Source organism: Leuresthes tenuis, unplaced genomic scaffold, assembly GCF_036924035.1.
Source record: "Leuresthes tenuis unplaced genomic scaffold, fLeuTen1.0.hap1 SCAF_5, whole genome shotgun sequence".
Lineage (NCBI taxonomy): Eukaryota > Metazoa > Chordata > Actinopteri > Atheriniformes > Atherinopsidae > Leuresthes > Leuresthes tenuis.
This window is the reverse complement of record NW_027325359.1, coordinates 6,607,864-6,627,520: the sequence shown is the minus strand read 5'-3', so window position 1 is coordinate 6,627,520 and position 19,657 is coordinate 6,607,864. Positions and strand designations below refer to the sequence as shown.

Below are 19,657 nucleotides of genomic sequence, written 5' to 3'. Positions count from 1 at the left end.
ACATTTCTTTGAACGCAGCTATTGGTCAGCACGAGGGCCAAGAGACAAGCTGGTAAGCTACGGTTTGCATTCACACTGTGTAATAATGAATGTATCAAAGCTCTATAGCCATAAATAAGCTTCATCACATGGTGCATACAACAGTTCTCTCCTTGGTCACCAGTATCAAATGACGCAAAGCTTGCATAGCTTAGTTCATTTTGCATGTTGGTTTTTGGATCATTTTTATGTCGTAGACAGGTCTTCAATTCTGATTCAAGTCATTGGACTGACTTAACCCATAAATATGTGTGCATCGTGATCAAAGAGGCTGAGGATCTCAGAGCTTTTTTAACTCAAACAAGAGCGACCCCTCTGCTACACCATTTTCACCACATTGCTTTCCTTTAAAATGTCCTCCAGTCACAAAAATATGATTACCACAAGCCTGAACTACTGATGTCCATTACATTTTTCAAACATCCAACTTTCACTATGATTTGAGTAAGATGGAGGGATTCTGAGATCGATGGCAGGTACAACAGTGTTATACTGTAGATGAAATCTATAGCTCTGTGTTGCATGTGATTAGGAAATGCATGAGAACGCTGACAGTATTGAATATCATACAGGTGCTGAACCCTGCTGAACTGTACTTCCAGCGAGCCCAGTGTGATTCACACGTGATACAGCTATAAGCCAACGTGTGTGCGTGTTTAACATGTTAGAATTGGCGAGATGACACAAGAGCCAGAGTTCAAAGGTCAAGTAGAGTCAAACCAGGTAGACGATTGGCTGATCAGCTCTGAGTGTAATGACTAATCAATGGTTGAATGCATTAGCCTAATCTAATGGGCCAGGTGGGAGAGGACAATGCGAGACGCATGGAACACATGATTGAGCACAACATGCAGCAGCAATGCAATCAATAACTCATGGAGTGGTCTAACCCCATGGGGGGTCTCCCACTTCTGGAACAAGCTGCTCCACAGCCATTTAGGATGCACTCTGTGGGCTTGTGTGTATTTGAGTGTGTGCGTAAATATGTATGGCTGGTTGCTTAGGGGAGGACAGAAAAGGAACCAAGCAGTATTAGTCAGATTGATTGGATTATGAAATGAAATGAGGGAAATCAACGCCTTTTGTTTCTGGCCAGCAAACTCACACACCTCAGCGAGCAGATGCTGTTTATTTCTCTTCTGATAAGAGAGAGGGATGCTGTGAAAGACAGAACAGATGAGGAAAAGATATAAGTAACGATAGTTCTATACTGAAAGAAGGAAGGCTGATAATCAAAAAAGTGAAAGAACATTCTACTTCCTCCAAGTGTTTTCAGAGAAAGAAGGATGTTCTTTCACTTTTTTGTAAAATGCTCTTCATAATAAGGAGTGTCCCAAGAAAGAAAGCACTCACTCCTGAGTGTAGCTTGACCTTCCTTATCACTTGTGATGAGCTTTATGTTAAGTTGCTTCTTTGTTAAAAGCATAGCTGGACCCTTAGGTACCACTCAGTACGTTACAGAGATCATTTACATCTCTAACCCCAGTCAAATAGATGTGTTTAAATGCAAAGTGCTTAATGCTGAGTAGTAATAAGACTATACATAACTGGAAGAATTTGACTATGTCTGTAAAATGTCAGCAGAGACTAAAAGGTAGAAAAAGAGGTATCAGTTCTCAAAGGGATCAACTATGAAGACATCCATGGTGAAAAGAAGAGAAAGAGAGATGACAAGTTAGGGACAAGAGCCAGTCAAAGCAGAGGACAGGCCTGGGTCAATACTTGCAGCACATAGTGCTGACACTGCACCGCTCAACACACATGCAAACACACATACTTTGCACACAGATTTCCACATGTGCAAGTGCACGATAGATGGAGAGATATCGGACCAATTGGTCAAGCCAAGTTGATTTTTCAAAAATGAGAACAGAGGAAGAAAAAGTGTGAAAGAATCTATGTTTGAATGCAGGAGGAAGTCACACCTTTAAGGAACGCTTACTGCTACAGACTGAACTGGGTCTCTGTGACCACTCTCTCCCTTTGTAGCGATAAATTCAGTCTAAAGGAAAAATAAAGATTTTGCTCTCTGACATTCCTCGTGGGACAGCCTTTTTTTAACCAAACAAATAAGAGGATTTCAATGAAAATCTACGAGACAACTACAAGATGGAAACAATACGAGGGTCAGATCACCAAATAATAACAGATGATCTCATAAACTCATTTGTTTCCACCAATGTGTATTTCTTTAAGTTCTGTTTAAGTCTGAGGAAAGCAAATTCAGGGATTTGCATGGAAACAAGGTAAATGCGTTGGACAGTAGAGAACTTTGTTTTAATTAGACACTTTTTCAGTTTTTCACTAATTTTCAGCTCAAGACTTTAGGGCAGGTCTAAATCCACAAAAACGTGAGCAAAAGCCAAGCCCACTATCATTAGAAATTGGCCTTCCAGGTGTGCTGGCCTTGAATTAGTGACTAACTAGCGAACTGTTCTGCTTTATTACGGAACTGGATGCCAGAATTTGCTGATCTTTCCTGTCAACTTAAATGGCAGCGGAATAATGAAAACAAGGAAAACTTGATTGACTTAATAAAGAATGAGATAGCTATCATCAAGTACACCAATACACTGCTGTGACAACTGAACTGAGTCCCCCCCCCATGCTGCGCCAGTGTGCTGTATATCAGCTGAATCCTCAGCGGCTCAAACGTACATGAGGGTTTCACAGTTTAACAGTGTTGGTAATGTACTCCACAGCTGGAAGGTGATCTGTGTACGTTTGGCATGTCAAATCTAAGCGATTTGCTTCAGTTAAAATAGCTTCGCTCTGTTAACCCCATATGTTTCATTTCAGCTGATCTGAGACACGTCAGTCTCAGTCTCACCTCTCGGGGTGTCTCCCGCATCTGACAGCAGAGATCACCACTCATTTCCCTTTGATTTTGAGACTTAATTTAATTTAATTGCCGATTGGTTAAACAATTATTTCTGCTTTGCTCAGACTTTAAATTAAACTTTCACCATGTGTGGAGGAAACAGAAAATTTACACTTCTAAGTCTAATCAAACAAAAACCATTAATTTATTTGCTGACTGTTTATAATCTTTTCATGCAACTTAGAGGTGACCTGGCTGATGAAACTGGCAACAGATAACTTTCCCTCCTGGTGTTTCGAACAAAAATTACTGTCACTTAAACAACAACTGGATCGCTTACTTCTAACATCATTGGAAACAAATGATTAACACTTCTTTGCAAATATGAACAAAGATAAAAGCATGTTTACCTAAAAGGTCTTTTTTTTTTATTTTGATAGTATATTAACAAAATCAAGTAACTACAGCAGGGGTCGGGGTACAAGGGGGACAATGGGAACGTTTGTGGAAAAAAATCATCAATTATCTATTAATTTAGTGTAACGGAGCCTACAGCCTACAGTGTGTGTTAAGAAAATGATGAGAACATGGTTTGGCACCGTGTTGCTTTTTTAATTTTGCAAAACAAAACGGCACAAGAAAGATAGCGATAGTACAAACTGTCCATAAGAAAATCCCTGCACAGAAAACACGTTCAGCTGCCGAACTGCAGACGCACTTTCTTTACAGAGAGACTTTGTACCCAGCAGGAGGAAAAAAAAACACTGAGAAGCAAAGTCAAGGCTCATTGTGCACCGGTGTAGACATGTCTTTTTTTTCTATTTTCAATTACACTGTGCAATCAACTTTTACTTCATAATGACAAGTTAAATGAGAAGACTTCTGCACCTTTTATTTTGTTGATCAAGAAAAAAAATAAATCAACTGATTAATCAGTTCTTCCACAGTTAAATCAATTATCTTTGAGGTTTGGATGGCTGGGCAATGCAAGACTTGCATGTGAAGACTTCCCCTTGGTCACGAGGAAATTTGCTGGTTATTTTAAGCACTTAGATAATTAGCAGAATAAGCAATACTGAAAATAAGCTGCTGCGGCCCTCCTGCTATTCCTTACTGGGCATGTGCATGCAACACCTCATATGAACAATGACATAGAATATCTGGTGACTACTATTTTAATTGCCCTAATTTTACACCATTGAAGCTCTTCCGTCCTTTATCTCTTTCTTTCATGTTTATTTTGTCGTGATTGTATTTGAGTTGGTTCGTGCATATGTTGTAAAAGAGAGGTCTGTGATAGGGGCCTCTCCATCTTTGAAATGAATTAGTGTGCGGTGCCTTATTGAGTGAGGCTCAGTGTTTAAGTGAAACTGATGAGAGATGTGTGTGCAGCGACAACTGGGCTATAAGTATGTGGCTGAGGTCACAGGTTAATCCCTATTGATTTACTCCACCGTCTGCATATAGCTGCACAGGAAGACAAGAGAGGAGAGGCCCGCTTTAACAGCTATCAGGGAGAACAAATGCAGGATAAAAATCACTGTCACACACACTTTCATACATACACACACACTATGTGACTGGATGCTAAAGAGGGAACAGACAAGAAAATTAAGTATCATTTAATCTCTAAATAGGTAGCTGAACGTCTCTACTTAGACTACAGCTCGTGACCTACTGAGCATCAATTTGAGATATGATCACTGGCTTCATTTACACATGTTAATATCATAAAGAGTACTTGTCCTCATTAAAAGGAGGGATCCATAGATGAGAGAGGGATGTATTTCTGGAAAACTGGTTTAACTTGGTTAAAAAAAAAGAAAAAACTGCAGGCATATTTGTAATTGCGGTGATGAGTTTAAACACTGCCTGAAATTACAGCGACCTCCCACAGGCCACTGAGAGAAACCCAAATAATACTTGAGTCAAACTGCATTTATAAACAACCTCCTTACAATCTCATCCCACAGGAGGACAGGTGAAATATTACATTAATATGAACAACTATTAATAATACCCCCCCACTCCCCCAACCCTCACCCCATCGCTCCTTCTCTCTCCATCTCTATCTCTCCCTCTCTCTCTGTCTCTCCGCCTCTAATCCTATCATGCGGGCAATAAGTGTATGCACCATGAGCACATTTAATTTCTGCGGTTGGTTTTCAGCGAGCCCAGAGGTGAGCCTTAATAAGGATCAATGGCACTTTATCTGGGACAGCACCCACTTCACAGCATGCAAATTACACAGCAACCCTTAAAAAAAGAAATGGATTTAATTAAAAAATGTAGAACCACGGGCTCTGGAAATTCAATTAAAGGATTTATGCAAAGGTTGGCTAGCTTTTTGTGTTGCAGTTCCTGCTTATATAATGAGCTTTTCATATTAAAAATCAATAGGTAATCTGGGCTAGGGGATCGGCTGCTTATGTACATTTTTGAAATCAATTTGAAAAATAGTCCATCAGCTCTGTGTCACAACAAAGAGGGGGAGGTAGTGGTGTGTGTGTGTGTATGTATGTATGTATGTGTGTGTGTGTGTCAAGTTGTGAGGGTCAGTGGCAAGAAAACAGCACCGGTTGAGTGGGATGTGAGGGTTACAGGAGAAAAGCTCTGAAGCTCTAAAGGTAAAAGAGATGGAGGCTGAAGGAGGCAATGTAGAAGAGTAGAGGGTAAGTGGGTGAGGATGTCTCTCTGGCCAGGTCAGTTTCTGGCTCTTTGGCCTGTTCTGATCCCTTCTATTAGAGAGGGAGTCCCTTGGCAGTGAGGGTCTTGCTGGTTCTGACCTGTAGCTCTGGGGTAATTTAACCCAGGCCCAACAAAGGCTCAGTCTAGACTCAGACAACCACGGCTGGGGAGACATCCTAATGGCCTCCCTAAGGTGTCTGGAGCTAGAAGAGAATGAGAGGATGTGGATGAGGCTTTAAGTGATGCCTCTTCCTTGACAATTCTCAGTTTGTGACAGAAAGACATCTTTCTGGCAGAGCTCGTACACACTGTGTGCATAAGGACAAATAACATTATTTTGCAGGAACAGGCAGCCGCCTAAGATAAGAAATTTTGAAACTTTGTTGAAAAATGACTTTGTTTCTTTCTCAATGTAGTCTGTTTTCAAAAGGGATATTGTTCATGCCTCCTTCACACTCATGTTGTATAACAGTATGCAGGCACGAGGGGTCGAATGACTGACTGCATACAGTAGCAGACTGTCAGCATTTGATTGGTTCTGTATTGATCCAGACACGCTTTCCATCACATCAACTCATCCACAATAAACCATTTACACAGTTTCCCTGTGCAATGGACCGTATAACCAGGCCTTGGGCCATCTTTGTTCACCCACGCCGCGTGTATGTGCGTGTTTGTGCGTGTTTGTGGTTGGGACTGTGTGTCTAAGCTTGTGTGTTTTCTTAATGAAATGGTATCTCTGTGGACAATAATCCCAGTAACAGGATTGGGCAAGAACACACACATGTCAATACAGCCAAATGGGATTGTATGCTTTTATCCATCCCCACACCAACACATCTTTCTCTTCCTATGTCCCCCTCCTTGTGTCTTGTTCAGCAGCACAGCAGGAAATGTCTGGCAGGAATACCCCATTGATTTTATCTGGTTCTTTAAAAGTGATCTAAAACATGGCCTCTAAAGGAAATCTGTGAATCATCAGAGAGGTTAACTTTGAGTATGTGAGCCTCATACCAACTGGCATGACAAGTAATAATCTGTCTGCACAACTGAGGAGAAACCTACACAGTGTTTTCAGTCAAGCTAGAGCTGACCTCCTCCTGTGTAGCTCCTAATCACCCAAGAGGACTCTATTACAACAGCCTGGCAGCTCATCTAACCCTGCAGAGGAGAAAGGGGGAGGGGGGACTGGTGGGGCGGCTGGTGGGGCGATTGGGACCTCTGGTTCTTTTTCTTTCCACATGGCTGAGCACCACATACACACAGTGTGCCTCGATGTACGGTAAAGCCTCTGCATCTGTGGGTTACACCAGACAGAAGATAGAGCATCTGACCTTATGTCTGTCTGCAGGAGAGAAACTGATACATAAGTAACCGCAGCTGCTGAGCTTCACTGTACGTTTGTTATACAGTATGGTAATGCTGATGTCTGACTTGCAGGAGCTGTCTCAGGGTTTAACCTCTGAGGTGCAGGACTGAGCTCCTGATCACAGCAGGAAAGGCTCAGCAGTGGAGGCACTGGTGGTCCCACATCTCCTGCCTGAACCACTGTTTCTCTAAGGCAGCCCTGTCTGCTGGTGCCTGGTCAAAAGTTCAGCCTGTGCATACGTAAAAAGGTGGCTGGGTGCCCGAGGCAGGATCCTGGGTAAAATAATCACGCTTAAACACCAGGAAGCATGGGACAAGGCGAGAGCGCTGATGAAACCAGCCCCTTGGGGAACTGAGGTGGCTGATTGGACAGGCTGAGCTTCTTAGGCCACAGCACCTCCCCTTTCTCTGTCCATTAAAGAATATGATGAGATACTGGAGCCACTGCCCACACTGATCTCCATTCAGCTCAGCGCTGTCTATGCACATAGTTAAGATATAGATTTGATGAGTATAGGCTGAGGCCAGCTGCTCAGAGCCGGAGGGTACACTGATCTTGAGGGAGCAATCAGTCAGTCAACAAAATGTCACAGGGTCACCAAACCAGCATGACAACATGATGACGACTTCACAAAGGTTACAGCCCAACTAATAACTGCAACAGTCACTGAAATTCATTATATGCTTTTTAAATGTGAGCCCAGGCTTTGGGTTCAAAGAGCACAATACATTTATGATCTGAAAAGTCCTCAAAAAACTCACAAAGCCAGATCAAATTAATCAACCGAGATCTGCAGCAATCAACATTTGAGTGGTAACTGCTGCGACTAAATCGCAAAACTAAGATAACGGCAGCTTTCTTTCCCCATTTCTTGCTCTCTCTTATGTCTCTTTCTCACACACGCACTACTGCATTCCAGATCATTTAATACTGATAATCACACCAAAGGACACAGGGAAAACTCCCACTCTAAACACTCTGAAGTAAAAAAAAAAAAAAAGAACTGGAGTCAGTGGCCTGGTTGCACAATCTCTGATAAGAAGATCAACTGCGAGGGGAACATGATGTTAGTGAGAGATAGTTTGGATGATTAAAACGCCATGGCTCTTTATAGATGTCTTTCTCAACTCAGCAAAAATAAATCAGCACTGTACATCAATAGGAAAGTGGGCTGTGCTCCCTGCTAATAGAGAAGTTTCTTTCTCTTAAGACGAATCCACAACATTAAAGAATTAGAGATATGAAAATATATTTTAGTAACATAGAAAATGAAATGCAGAACTAAAAAGGTAAAAGTCCAGTTAAAAAGTGAAGAACTGATGAAATAAGAGAGCAGAAACAAAATTAAAGAGGGAGGAAAGCACTGAATGACCAGTTCTGGAGCGTATGGCCTGACATGACATTTCAAGGTTTTTACAGCAACCATCAAATTACAAATTTAAGACCACTCCAGGTGCTTCGGTTGTCTCCATATTGTAAAATCGAGTGTGTGTATGTGTTTCTCCATGTGTGTCTCTCTGTGCAGAGAAACTGTATATATCACTCCACCTGCGCTCCTATAAATCAAACCTGTGTTTTAAATGAGAGGCTGGTTATTTGCGCAAGAACACACATGGGGGCTTTGTGATTGTTTTTTGGAGTCGACATTCTGCTTATGTTTGCATCCCAGAACAATCTCCATGGATCCCGCAAGCGTACACAAGCAATTAAAGCGATACCATCTTCATATCCCTGCAACCAATAACTGAAATAATATCACTGTTTTATTAAGCCCTTAATGTGGGGGTAGACAGAGTGAGGAGAGGGATTTTAAAGAGGATACACTTTCCGGGCCCTTATCAACCCCAGATTTAAATAAGAGCAAATGTTCAGCTAAAGGGTGTGCCTGTGTATCTGTGTGTGGCCTTTATCAGACATGAATTTCAGCTAATTGCTGTGTCAGCACACCAGAATTTAATTACTAGCTCCACCTTTGTCTTTTAATATTTACTAACATCTACACAAGGTTTAATTAATGACATGTAGAAAAACTATTGCCCCACTCTGGAAGAGAAAAGGCTCCACTATTTGCACCGTGCTCGCATCCAAAACTTCCAAAACACCCTTCTCTTAGACACAAAGAACAGAGTCTCATCCACTCTTGGGTACACTTCCACATCATGTGATTGACAAGCATTTTTAGGACCACCTAAAACTCACACAGAGCAGATATCATGGATGAAACAAGACAGAAAGAGCTAACAAAACTGTTAAAGTGAAGAAGAAACGGTGAAAAGAAATGGTTTGCGTCAGAATTTGTCAAACTGAGGAAACTATCACTTTGGCATTTTGTGCTGAGGAGCAGTTCCTCTCATCTCTCATCCTATGTCAAAAGGCGGAGAGACAAATGACGGCCCGAGGCCTCGCATCTGTCAAACATGATGGATCAGAACAACGCTTCACTAAAACTCTACTACGCTGCCTTTCAACACATCGCATTTTCACTTCAGTGCAAACACTAAACTGATAATGTATGATGACCAGCTAATGGAACGATGTAATAGTCAAAGTAAAGCATATATTAGGAGACTGTGGAGCCTAAAGAGCACTGAGTGCAAAGTTTTAAAGAGCACAGGACACAGTCCAGACTAAGACAAACTGCTCTGCTTGATCTTATCAATCATATCTACAGGGTGTAGACGTTAACCTTGCATAACTGTGATTTGTGATTCATTAATCTCAAGTCATACCATCAATGCAATAACAACAACTGCTGCAGACTAATCTAGTTTGACCAGGTAGGCTGTATGTGAAAATAAGAAAGTAAAGCTCTTGTGCTGTAGTTTCATATTGGAGACAGTGTTTATCAAATGTTTTCTACAGCTCTACTTTATGCAACAGTTTTCAGATCCATCCTTCAGCACACAATGACCCTACAGGAGTTTTTGATCCAAAGACACAACACCCAGAAGCACAGGGGTCCAGTACTTCTGAGGAAACCTTTTTATTTAGATTTGTAAACTAGTACAATAAATGCATAAATAGATTGATGAATAAAACAGGTCCATCCAGCACAGCAACTGCCATGCTCTCCATTTTCTCTCAAATTCAGCCTTGCAGGAGATAAGTCTTTACTACATCTATGTGCTCAGAGAGGTCCTTGCAAAACAAGGTTGAGTCTCAGACCTTGGGACAATACATCTGAAAATATAGTATCTGGTGAGAGTTTCTCGAGGTGGACATAGAGTATATGATTAAAACATATTTGACAGAGAACATTGTGTTTAAGCACCAAGAGTACGTGAATTGTGCAGTGCATTTACTGTAACCTAATAGCTGCGGTTTGCTACATCTGGAATATCATCTGAGGGGACATGAGAACTGTCTCACCGAGTTAAATAAACAGTGACAGGAGGGAGAGGAAAACAGAGAGCTGAATTTCTATATCTACGAAAGCCAGACTCTCTCCCCTAGCCCACTGCAGATCAACCCCTTTCCATCCTTTTCCTGTTCGCTTTCCTCGGAAAGTGCCAAGACAAATACAGGCTCAGTAAGATCTGCATCAAAGTAAAAAAAGACGACATTGATACAGTCTGCAGGCCTTCTGTCAAACACTTCTACAGTTCAAGCAGACACGCGGTGACTCAACGCTTTCTCAAGCTGTCTTCCCTTACCATAGATTTGGTGAATGGTCTGGCGAGTGTGAAGAGAAAGGTCATCAGCCACCAGCTTCTGTGAATGGAGGTGTACATCATGTTCCCAGGATGCACTGCGTTGGAGGTCACACCGTGAGGGGAAAGACGCCGGTGGAGCTCGTTGCTGAAGAGGATGTTGCAGAGTTTGGCCCGGTTGTAAGCCAGCATGGACCAGTAGTCCTTCTTTGGTGGGGACAACAGGGCCAAGTCCACCTTGCCACATGAGTCTAACAGGTCCGTGAACCTAAAAGAAAGTTCACGTTAAGAGTGTGAGTGAATCTGAGTCGGCTTTCTGCAGACAGATGTGTGGTACTGGCTGAACACAAATCAAAGACGTGACATGATGTTCTTTAATTGCCTGCGACAGAGCTGTTAAACTCCAGATGTTTGACAAGGCCTCTTAAACATTACACTACTCGTTGTGTTATTATGCAGTCACACGATAACATCACAATGCATGAACAAGGAAACTACACTCTCTGTGTTGTGTGTGTGACAGAGAGAGAAAAAACCCAGCTCCAAACCAGTGGAACACATTCTACATATTAATCCAGTCATTAGAAAACAACCAATCAAACTGTCACCTGGTTTCCTTGTGGTGATTTTACAAGCTTGCTGCCTCTTGTTTACTGTCGCCTCCCGCAACATCCTTGCTTGGCTAAATTACAACATCTGCAGGCTTTTCATTTCATGTGCCGCAACTTCATAACTACTTTAGCAAGTAGAGGTTGATAAATCAATTCTCTGAGCACCAAACGTGTGTTTTTTCACTCATTTGTTCACATAATATACTAAAACTGTGTCTAGTTCCAACTGGATGGGACTCTGCAGAGATGCTGCTATCAGTGTGGGAGCTTACTAGATTATCTTAACACAACAACATAACAAAATATAGAGATTTTGGTTACAAACTCATGCAGTGTACATAAAACTAGAATGCCAATGTTGCAGCTTAGATCCATCAGAGGTAATTTAATTAAGGATACTATCTCCCCTTGTTTGCCCAGATCGGATGCAGTACAAGGTAAAGTAAACCAGTACTGGGTCAATTCCACACTAAGCCCCTGTGGTGGAAACTGATAAAGTGTCCAGCCATTACTCGCATGTCCATCTTTCCCATTTGTGTCCCTCACAGGTCAATGCTTTACTAGCGGACAAGGAGCTTAGGGAATACAATATGCTGCCAGGTCAGGGGTCACACTCTGCTTGCGAGGGAAGGCTAAGTGAATAAACGGGAAATCAGCAGAAACTGTAAATAACACAAACAAAAAAGGAAGCGACTTCAGTCAGTGCAATATAGGTCTGGAATGAGGTGGACAGAATGGAAGATGTAATACAAGATATTGTCTAAATTTGCTCCTTTTTTCCCCTCCCTCTGGTCTGTGTTAGTGGGTAACTGACTCTCTCTGGTCTTGCTTTAGCTCTCTTTGAAGGGATTAAAGCCACAGCAGATTGTAGGGGAGAGGAGGAAAGGTGAGGAAATGTGTTAGTGAGGGACGAAAGAAGAGAAGGGACTGAGACTGAGGAGAGTTTTCCATCTTGGCTATATGTGCAGCTTGTACACATTTTGCCTGCTCTAACAGCAACCAGCAAGGTTTTACACCATTCTCCCCTCTTAACACCATCAAAACATGTTCTATGCATGTCTTAAAACAAAGGCTGCCAATAATTCCCTTCATGATACAGATTATTTCAATACGATTTTCTTTCAAGCTCTTCTTCTTATTTTTCCTTAGCATATAAAAACAGCATAACCCCAAGTGAATCTGAGTGTCAGGCCGCTGCTTCTATCCCTTCATGCATTGCTCTCTGTATAACGTAACTCATTGGAGGGCCCCTTGTAATATGGCTGTGGCTTGATTTGCTAGAATAACTCTGTGTATGTTCCCCTTGTCTCAGGTCACTCTGCAGAGCTCCAATCAATCACTGCTTGGCCGTCTGACTGACTGAAGCCAGGATCAATGTTGCACACAGACACAGACTGACTCTAAAACACATGGCTCAGGGCTTGGGCTCACAGATCACTGTAAGGCATCATGCTTGTCTATTACATACATGGCGTGAAAAACCAAAGCCTGTAGAGTGGAGATGCTGAACAAAAAGACAGACTTAAAAGAACAATAGATGAGGGAAAAGAGGGGAGAAAGGGGCTGAGTCAGGGGGTCAGACAGAAAGGAGCAGATACTTGATCAAAGTAAATTTTAGTTGAAAAGTCCATCCATCATGCTGATGATACGTTTGATTCATAGTGACGGCATGAAGAAGGAAATGAGTTTCAGTGAGTGAGGCTGTCATGTTTGACAATACACAGTAAGTCTTATCCGTCAATTTATCTGAAAACTAGCCAGTGTAGCAGCTATAACAGCTAGAGTGGAGTTGAAGGGCTGAACAATCGGCAGCGTGGTTTTGGGAGATTCCTCCTTAAACTCTTAAATCAGTGTGACTGCAGCACGGGTAAACTCTTGAGTCCTGGGAGTGCAGGGCAGACAACGGTGTGGTGCGCACATTCAGCGAGGATAAACTTGGTTTTCCAGGATAGTAACTACAGACACATCAACTGTGAAATTCTGGGTAAAAACAGATGATAATGGATGATTTGATTCCAAATAATTAATCTCAACTTTTTTTTATCTTTTTTGTCCCTTTAATGTCAGACAAACGCTGAATAAGCACAAACTTCTTTCATACACATGTATAAAAAAACTTTATTATAACCTAAAAAAATACATTGTTTTAATCGATTGTCCAAAACCATGATGCTCCCTTTATCTGGTTTTATCGGTGGGTTGAGGTTTGGTGTTCTTTTTTGTTCATGTTTTTTTCTCAGCCGTCCACAGGACATTATCTTTAACATGTTGTGGGACATTCAAAGGGTCTTCTGTTCTGCTTTGCTAAGTTTCACAAAGATAAAAATCCATTTTGAATGTTAGCAGAGCTCAACTGTACGGGCAATGAGATCCTGTGAGTTACACTTTACATAAATGGACCTCTATTGTTTACAAGTAAACTATCATTAAGAATTAATTAGTATGATAAGCTCTCTTCTATCACATACTTAGCAGTATTAAACCCTTCTTTGGGTCTGTAAGTCTGTTCTTCAAATTACATAGATGGACTAATGCAAAACTAAGCATCGTGCTTAGCTTATTGTCCTTACCTGTGGGACTCTGAGGATACCACCACAACCCTGGCAGGAGCTGAGCGACGCAGGACGTCCTGCAGGCACTGCACAAGGAGGAAGTGACCTAGATGGCAGATCTGAAAGGTGGACTCCAGGCTGTCTTCCGTCAGGGTCCAGGGCTGAGTGCAAACTGCTGCATTACACACCAGAATGTGTAGAAGCCTGTAAGAGGAGGAAAGCAGAAAATAAAACATGTTTGACCGATCAAAACAAGGACGACACTGCCAAACATATAAGTGGATTTTTCAAGCTATATTAGGCTGAAAAAAAGCCATCAATGAGACACAGGGAGAGGTGAAAACAGAGAGAGGAAACAGGGTGTCTTAATCCAGAGTGTGTTGGACTTTAGAGCTCTACAGAGACAGAGCATCAGTAATGCTGATATGATAGAGAGCTTTCCAGTGCCGCTCCCCACAGCTACACGAGCACTGTGGATGCTGAATTTATCTGGCTGAAATCCAAGCGCAACAACACTCTGAAAAGCAATCTCAAATCATTTCAGCACATGCAGGTGGTGGAAGTAAAGAGTGTTGATACAGGTACTGTGTAAGTACTCCAAGTAACCAAACCTACCAAAACATCGACAAGGGAAGGGTGAGCACATGAAAGGAGAGTCGTGCGATATAAAGAAACTGATTTTAATCACGAGCCTGTAAAAAAAAAAAAAAAGCTTGCACAATGTTTCCATTGTGAGGGTGCGTGAGTAACTCTGGCTGCTCACGTGGCACAGAAAAGAGATCGCTGTTGGTGCGGGCAGTGAGAGATCCTTGTCGGTGACAGCGACGCTCCAGCGAGCTCAAAACCACAGTAACACAGCCGAACAATCCAAACACACCCCACCAATTTTTAATTTCTTCCATTAGAATTAATTATGAGGCCGAAGGCAATTTGTGTACCCTGTGTTTAAGACTGCCTACTGGATTAATTAAAAACTGGATGCTGGAAAATTAATGTGTGAATTGTTATGCCTTTCTATAATGAGCCATCCCATGCTATTACATAGTAGTGTACTGTACGATCACCTTCAGGCCTCTGAACACGCAGGGTTCATTAAAGAGCACAAACCTAGGCACGAGTCAACTTAAAGGACGCTGACCTCAGCAGATTGCCAACACACCAGAAGCAGGGATATTTAAATTTTCATCCAAAATACAAGAAGGTGAGGAAGTCTAAGTTAATGGGTTGGAGGATAAACACATGTAAATACAGAACCCATGTAACCCGATAAAACAAGATAGAAAAGTAAAAGTTGCTGGGATTTCAAGTTTTACTCTAAAGTAGCTCTCTGCTTATAAGAAAGTAAATCAAATTGGTTGTTTTTGGCACAGTGTACCACTATCTAATAGAGTGCGAAGTACAGTATCATTGTGCAACACACTGCAAAACTCTTGGCTCGGTCCCCGATATGCTCGCTAGAGGCTTCACAGTAACACCATAGGCGTGCCCTCCTGACCTAACTTTTTAACCTCTCACTAAAGCTGTTATTCTAAACTAATCCTTATGCCAGTAATGCCTCTTAGGAATTAAATGTCGTGACCTTATTCTGTAAAGACAGTGGGGCAAAAACCGTATGTCACTCAAAGTGTATCACAAATTTATGATCAAAAACTCGCATAACCAACTTTTCTCTGCTGAGCGGAGATTTTTCCCCCATGCAGCTCAAATGGATCTCTAGTGAGTCTGCTTGTAATGTAAAAGGCCTGTTAATTCAACTGCCCACCAGTTAGTCCCTCTCTCATAAGCGCAGGTCTAATGAATGTCTTTAATAGGCCTATTGCCGCACACCACAGTCCCTCTCTCCACATTAAGACCTTACAACATTGTGAGCACTGTGCAATCTCAGCGCTGGTCAAACGAGGGTGTTAACTACCAAACAGGGAGACATCAGTTTATATATTTACTTTTAAATAACCCCCGTGGGTATGACCCTTGACCTCTATGTTAATGTGGGCCAGCAGGAAGAGATTGCCTGTGTGAGCTGGGCTCAGACTAGTGGTCATTAACACGGCACTTTATTGGAAACAGAGAAACTGGCAGCACACATGCGGTATAGATATATGAACACAGCTCATTCTGACCCATACCTAAACCCATAAACCACAAGTGATGCCTGTAAAGTCTGAAAAATAGGCACGAAAGTGACCGTACAGCAAAGCACCAACGGTGAGACTTGTTTTTTTTTTTCATATCAACTACAAATAATGTGCTTGAAATTATAGCCAAATACACGTAGGGAAGGAAAAAAACAATCACAGGTGTGAACAAACAGAAAGTGTTAATTATGGAAAATTCATTAGAAATTGTATTAGGACTTTCTGTCAGCGCTGTCCTCCATCAATTAAATCCCAATGAAATCGCGCTGCATTCAACAATATCAATATCCAGGTAATTTCATTTCAAAGGACAGGCAATTAAAGCAGAATCAGGGTCAATGGAACACAAAGCAGCGTGAAAGCCACTGACTAAAGCACTTAAAAGCAAGGGAGTGAGAAACGAGAGAACGAAAAGAAAAAGACTCTGATTACATTTCACCTGTCAATGACAAGCTGCAGGAGCATTTTTGTGCACGTGTGCCAGAGCGTGTGTTTACAAACCTGTCTGTGGGTGTGTGTGAATCCACAGAATGGTCTGAGTGCATCTGTGCATGTATGAACATGCACGTGTGTGTTGTGTTTGTGGCTCCTGTGTGTGTTATGCCTGAAGACATACGTGCAGTAATAGAGTGGTGGTAGACTCAGACAGCTGCCCAGTGCCATTCACAGCTCAGAGCTCCCAGCCTCCACTCTCCTCTGTTCGGCTTCTGATGAGAATTAATGTACTCTGACGTCCCCTGGGAGTCCCCCACTCCCCCCAACAGCATGGCTAATGAAGAAATACAACCTTGCCAAAATACTGAAGCAGAGAGAGAGAGCGACGGAGACGGAGAGACAACATGAGAGAAAGACAGAAAAACTGCCACTGACAAACAATTTCTAAAAAGGGATATGCAAAAAAAAAACTGCGAGAGGAATTATAGGAATGCTAAAGTTAAAGAGGCGCGCATGTCCTTCTGTGTATGCAATAGGAGGGAACTACAGGAGGAAAAGAGAGGGAAGCCACCGTGAGGTTTGGCTGTGACCCAAGACATGCGTCCTGGATGGCCATACCCTGCCCCAGGGCTGCTACGGGCGATGACTGCCCTGCCTCTCCCCAAGGGGCTCCCTTGACACCAACTCTCTCCCTACGAACACAAACACACAATCCTCTGCCTGGAGACCTGCAGGTGGATGAGCAGCATGGATGACAGCTTTCATGACCCAAAAATAGCACCCGAACGACCGACCACCGGAAGCTAGATGCATGCCGTAAAAGCTGACCACCACAAAATAAGTGACAGAAAGTGTGCTCCACCAATGTCAAGCAAATTGACATAATTACACACCGTCACTCCTGCTGCTTTGTCCATATGGAGTCCATCAGTAACATTTTAGATGTCCTTTAAGTGTGCCATAACAGCAACTGTGAATACAGGGAGTGGCTCTACATAAGAGACGCTGTTTATGTACACACTGTTTTATAGTTATCAGGGGGTTTTTTGTAACTGAAAACTATTTTCTTGAACATAGATAGTGAAATAAAACCTAGCAAAGATAGGATTGATGGCCTATCTTTGTTTGCCCTGAACAACTCAACTCGATTGGGCAGACAACCATACAAAAGAGTCACCCTTATTTAGCAAAAATGAGCCCCGACCCCCTAAAATACAACAAAGTCATGAGGGAAAAATTATAAATGGCACCAAACTCAACAAGAAAATGTAAAGGTGATGTCCAGTGCTTTGTAAGTCTGCTGTCTGATCCTGCCTTACACTCTGTAAAAGTGTTTTTTTGTGATATATACTCACAGTTTCTTTGCCTTGAAAGACTCTGCAAACTCTCTGACGCTGCGGAGAGAAGCCAGGTTGCACATCATGGCCTCGACTCTTGCTTTGTGCTGTTGAGACATAAAACCAAAAAGAATGACTGACAAACGGAGTCAGAAGGAGCAAAGGCAACAGAATCCCAGCAATTATCGTACAAAAGCAGACAATAATTGGAAATAATTGGAAATAAATAATCCAACACAACGATCTGCAGAGTGTGAACGGTATGACTAACATCTAATATATGAGTTTCCTGCAGGTAATACACCATCATTGTTTTATATTTCTCACTTGATTGTCACTTTAAGACTAGTAAAAGAAGAAAAACAAGCAAAAGAATTCTAGCTCTTGTTGCAATCCTGTTTAATGACTCTTTGATGGCCCTTTAAGACGACTGCACTTCTGCGCTCTGTAACTCAATATCTGCAATGGTGCTGGTGCAGGACTTTGCTCTCAGCTAAGTTAACTTTGACAAATCGGCCATTAGAAATGACCCATCCGCCCAAGTACAGATGGTAAAATGGAGTAAAAGCTGATATTGTTGTTTGTCTGCATTACCTAAACGTTAAGTTGGACACCATGGAAACAGGTGTCCAACTGAGTAGGCACGTCAGGTGTATTTTTACATGAAGGCAGCTTTTTGTAAGTAGCTATGCAATATATACTTCACAGGGAAATTTGAGTGTTTTGAGAAAATATAAACAGTTACAGAATTTGAAGGTTGCAGCACAATCAAAACAGTTTGGGAAGGAGAATTTATTTTTGTTTTTGTGTTTTAGTCTTCTCTCCGGTATCTGAAGAAAACCCTAACAACCCGCATCATGAAAGTCCTGGAGAGACTTATCAAGTCCATCTCAAAACTCACAACATGCTGCTCACTGTCCTGGGGTTCAAGTTAAAGATGAGAGTTCTCTGTTTCAGAAAGCCCACTCTCATCTGAACAAAGGAGGCAGCACTATGAAGATCAGGCTCTTTGATTTCTTCAGTGCTTTTGACATGTTTCCATACACATTGCTTCGTGAGAAGATCCAGGAAATTCAAGTGGGTGTCTCCACAACCACCTATGTTCTCTGACAAACAGACTGAAGGGTTGTGGTCGGCAGCAGAGGAGCACCACAAGAGACTTCTCTATTTCTCTTCATTCTGTTCACCTCGGATCTCCAGTACATCTCTGAGTCCCGTCAGTCCAGAAACACTCTGATGACTCTGCAGTTGTGCAGTGAACATGTATTATTGTATTAGATGTATTAGGTGTTATTGTAAACCGGACTTTTAAAATGTGTGTAAAAAATTTTAGTCTGGCTAAAATGGTACGAAATCAAAGCTCTCAAAGCCAAACTAAACCCACCCAGATAATGAAGCATTCTTGCATGTATACACTCTATTAGATTTCAATGGGCCTTGGCGCTCCGTACATGGTCCCAAGTGTCATCGTTTTGCATCTTTTTGTAAAAACAGTGTAAGTGTATACTAATATAGCAAAATTCCCAATAAAGTTCCTCTCATTCACAATTTTTTTTTTCTGTAACTCTGCTTTAATGGAATTCTGACTTTACAACCACTGCGTCATCCGACAAAATCTCTATTCAAGTAACTTAAAGGCAACTTCTGTGCAGTGAATTCAGTCATACTTTCATCTACAATGACCTCCTGCACAGAAACTTAGAGACGGTAGAATGTGTTGGATGTTTTCTCACACAGTACATTGTGTCGCAGCATCTGTCATACTTCAGTCAACTCAATTCCCCCCCATGCAAGTACACTGAGTCAAGGACAGACATCCACTTAAATAATCAGAGCAAACTTTAACCAAAGAGCGCATGTAACGGCACTGAATAACTTAAAGAAACTGAGAAACCAGTTAAGAAAGTTGGCTCTGTGCTGCTGATGGCTGTGCAAGCCCTGGAGAAGAACGCTGCACACGATACTTAACGCAACAGACAACAATGCGCGCCATCTATGCAACACAGTGATGAAAGGCGTC

General features: G+C 42.0%; 1 protein-coding gene across 1 annotated transcript in view; it reads right to left on the bottom strand.

Annotated features, from left to right (window-relative positions):
- Positions 1-19,657, bottom strand: part of wwox (WW domain containing oxidoreductase) — a 137,054-nt gene that overhangs the window by 76,213 nt on the left and 41,184 nt on the right. Inside the window, exons 6-8 of the mRNA XM_072385663.1 lie at positions 17,656-17,744; positions 13,749-13,934; positions 10,571-10,835 (exon numbers count right to left, since the gene is read on the bottom strand). Coding sequence (XP_072241764.1) covers positions 10,571-10,835; positions 13,749-13,934; positions 17,656-17,744 — 540 coding nt within the window. The remainder of the gene's footprint in view (positions 1-10,570; positions 10,836-13,748; positions 13,935-17,655; positions 17,745-19,657) is intronic.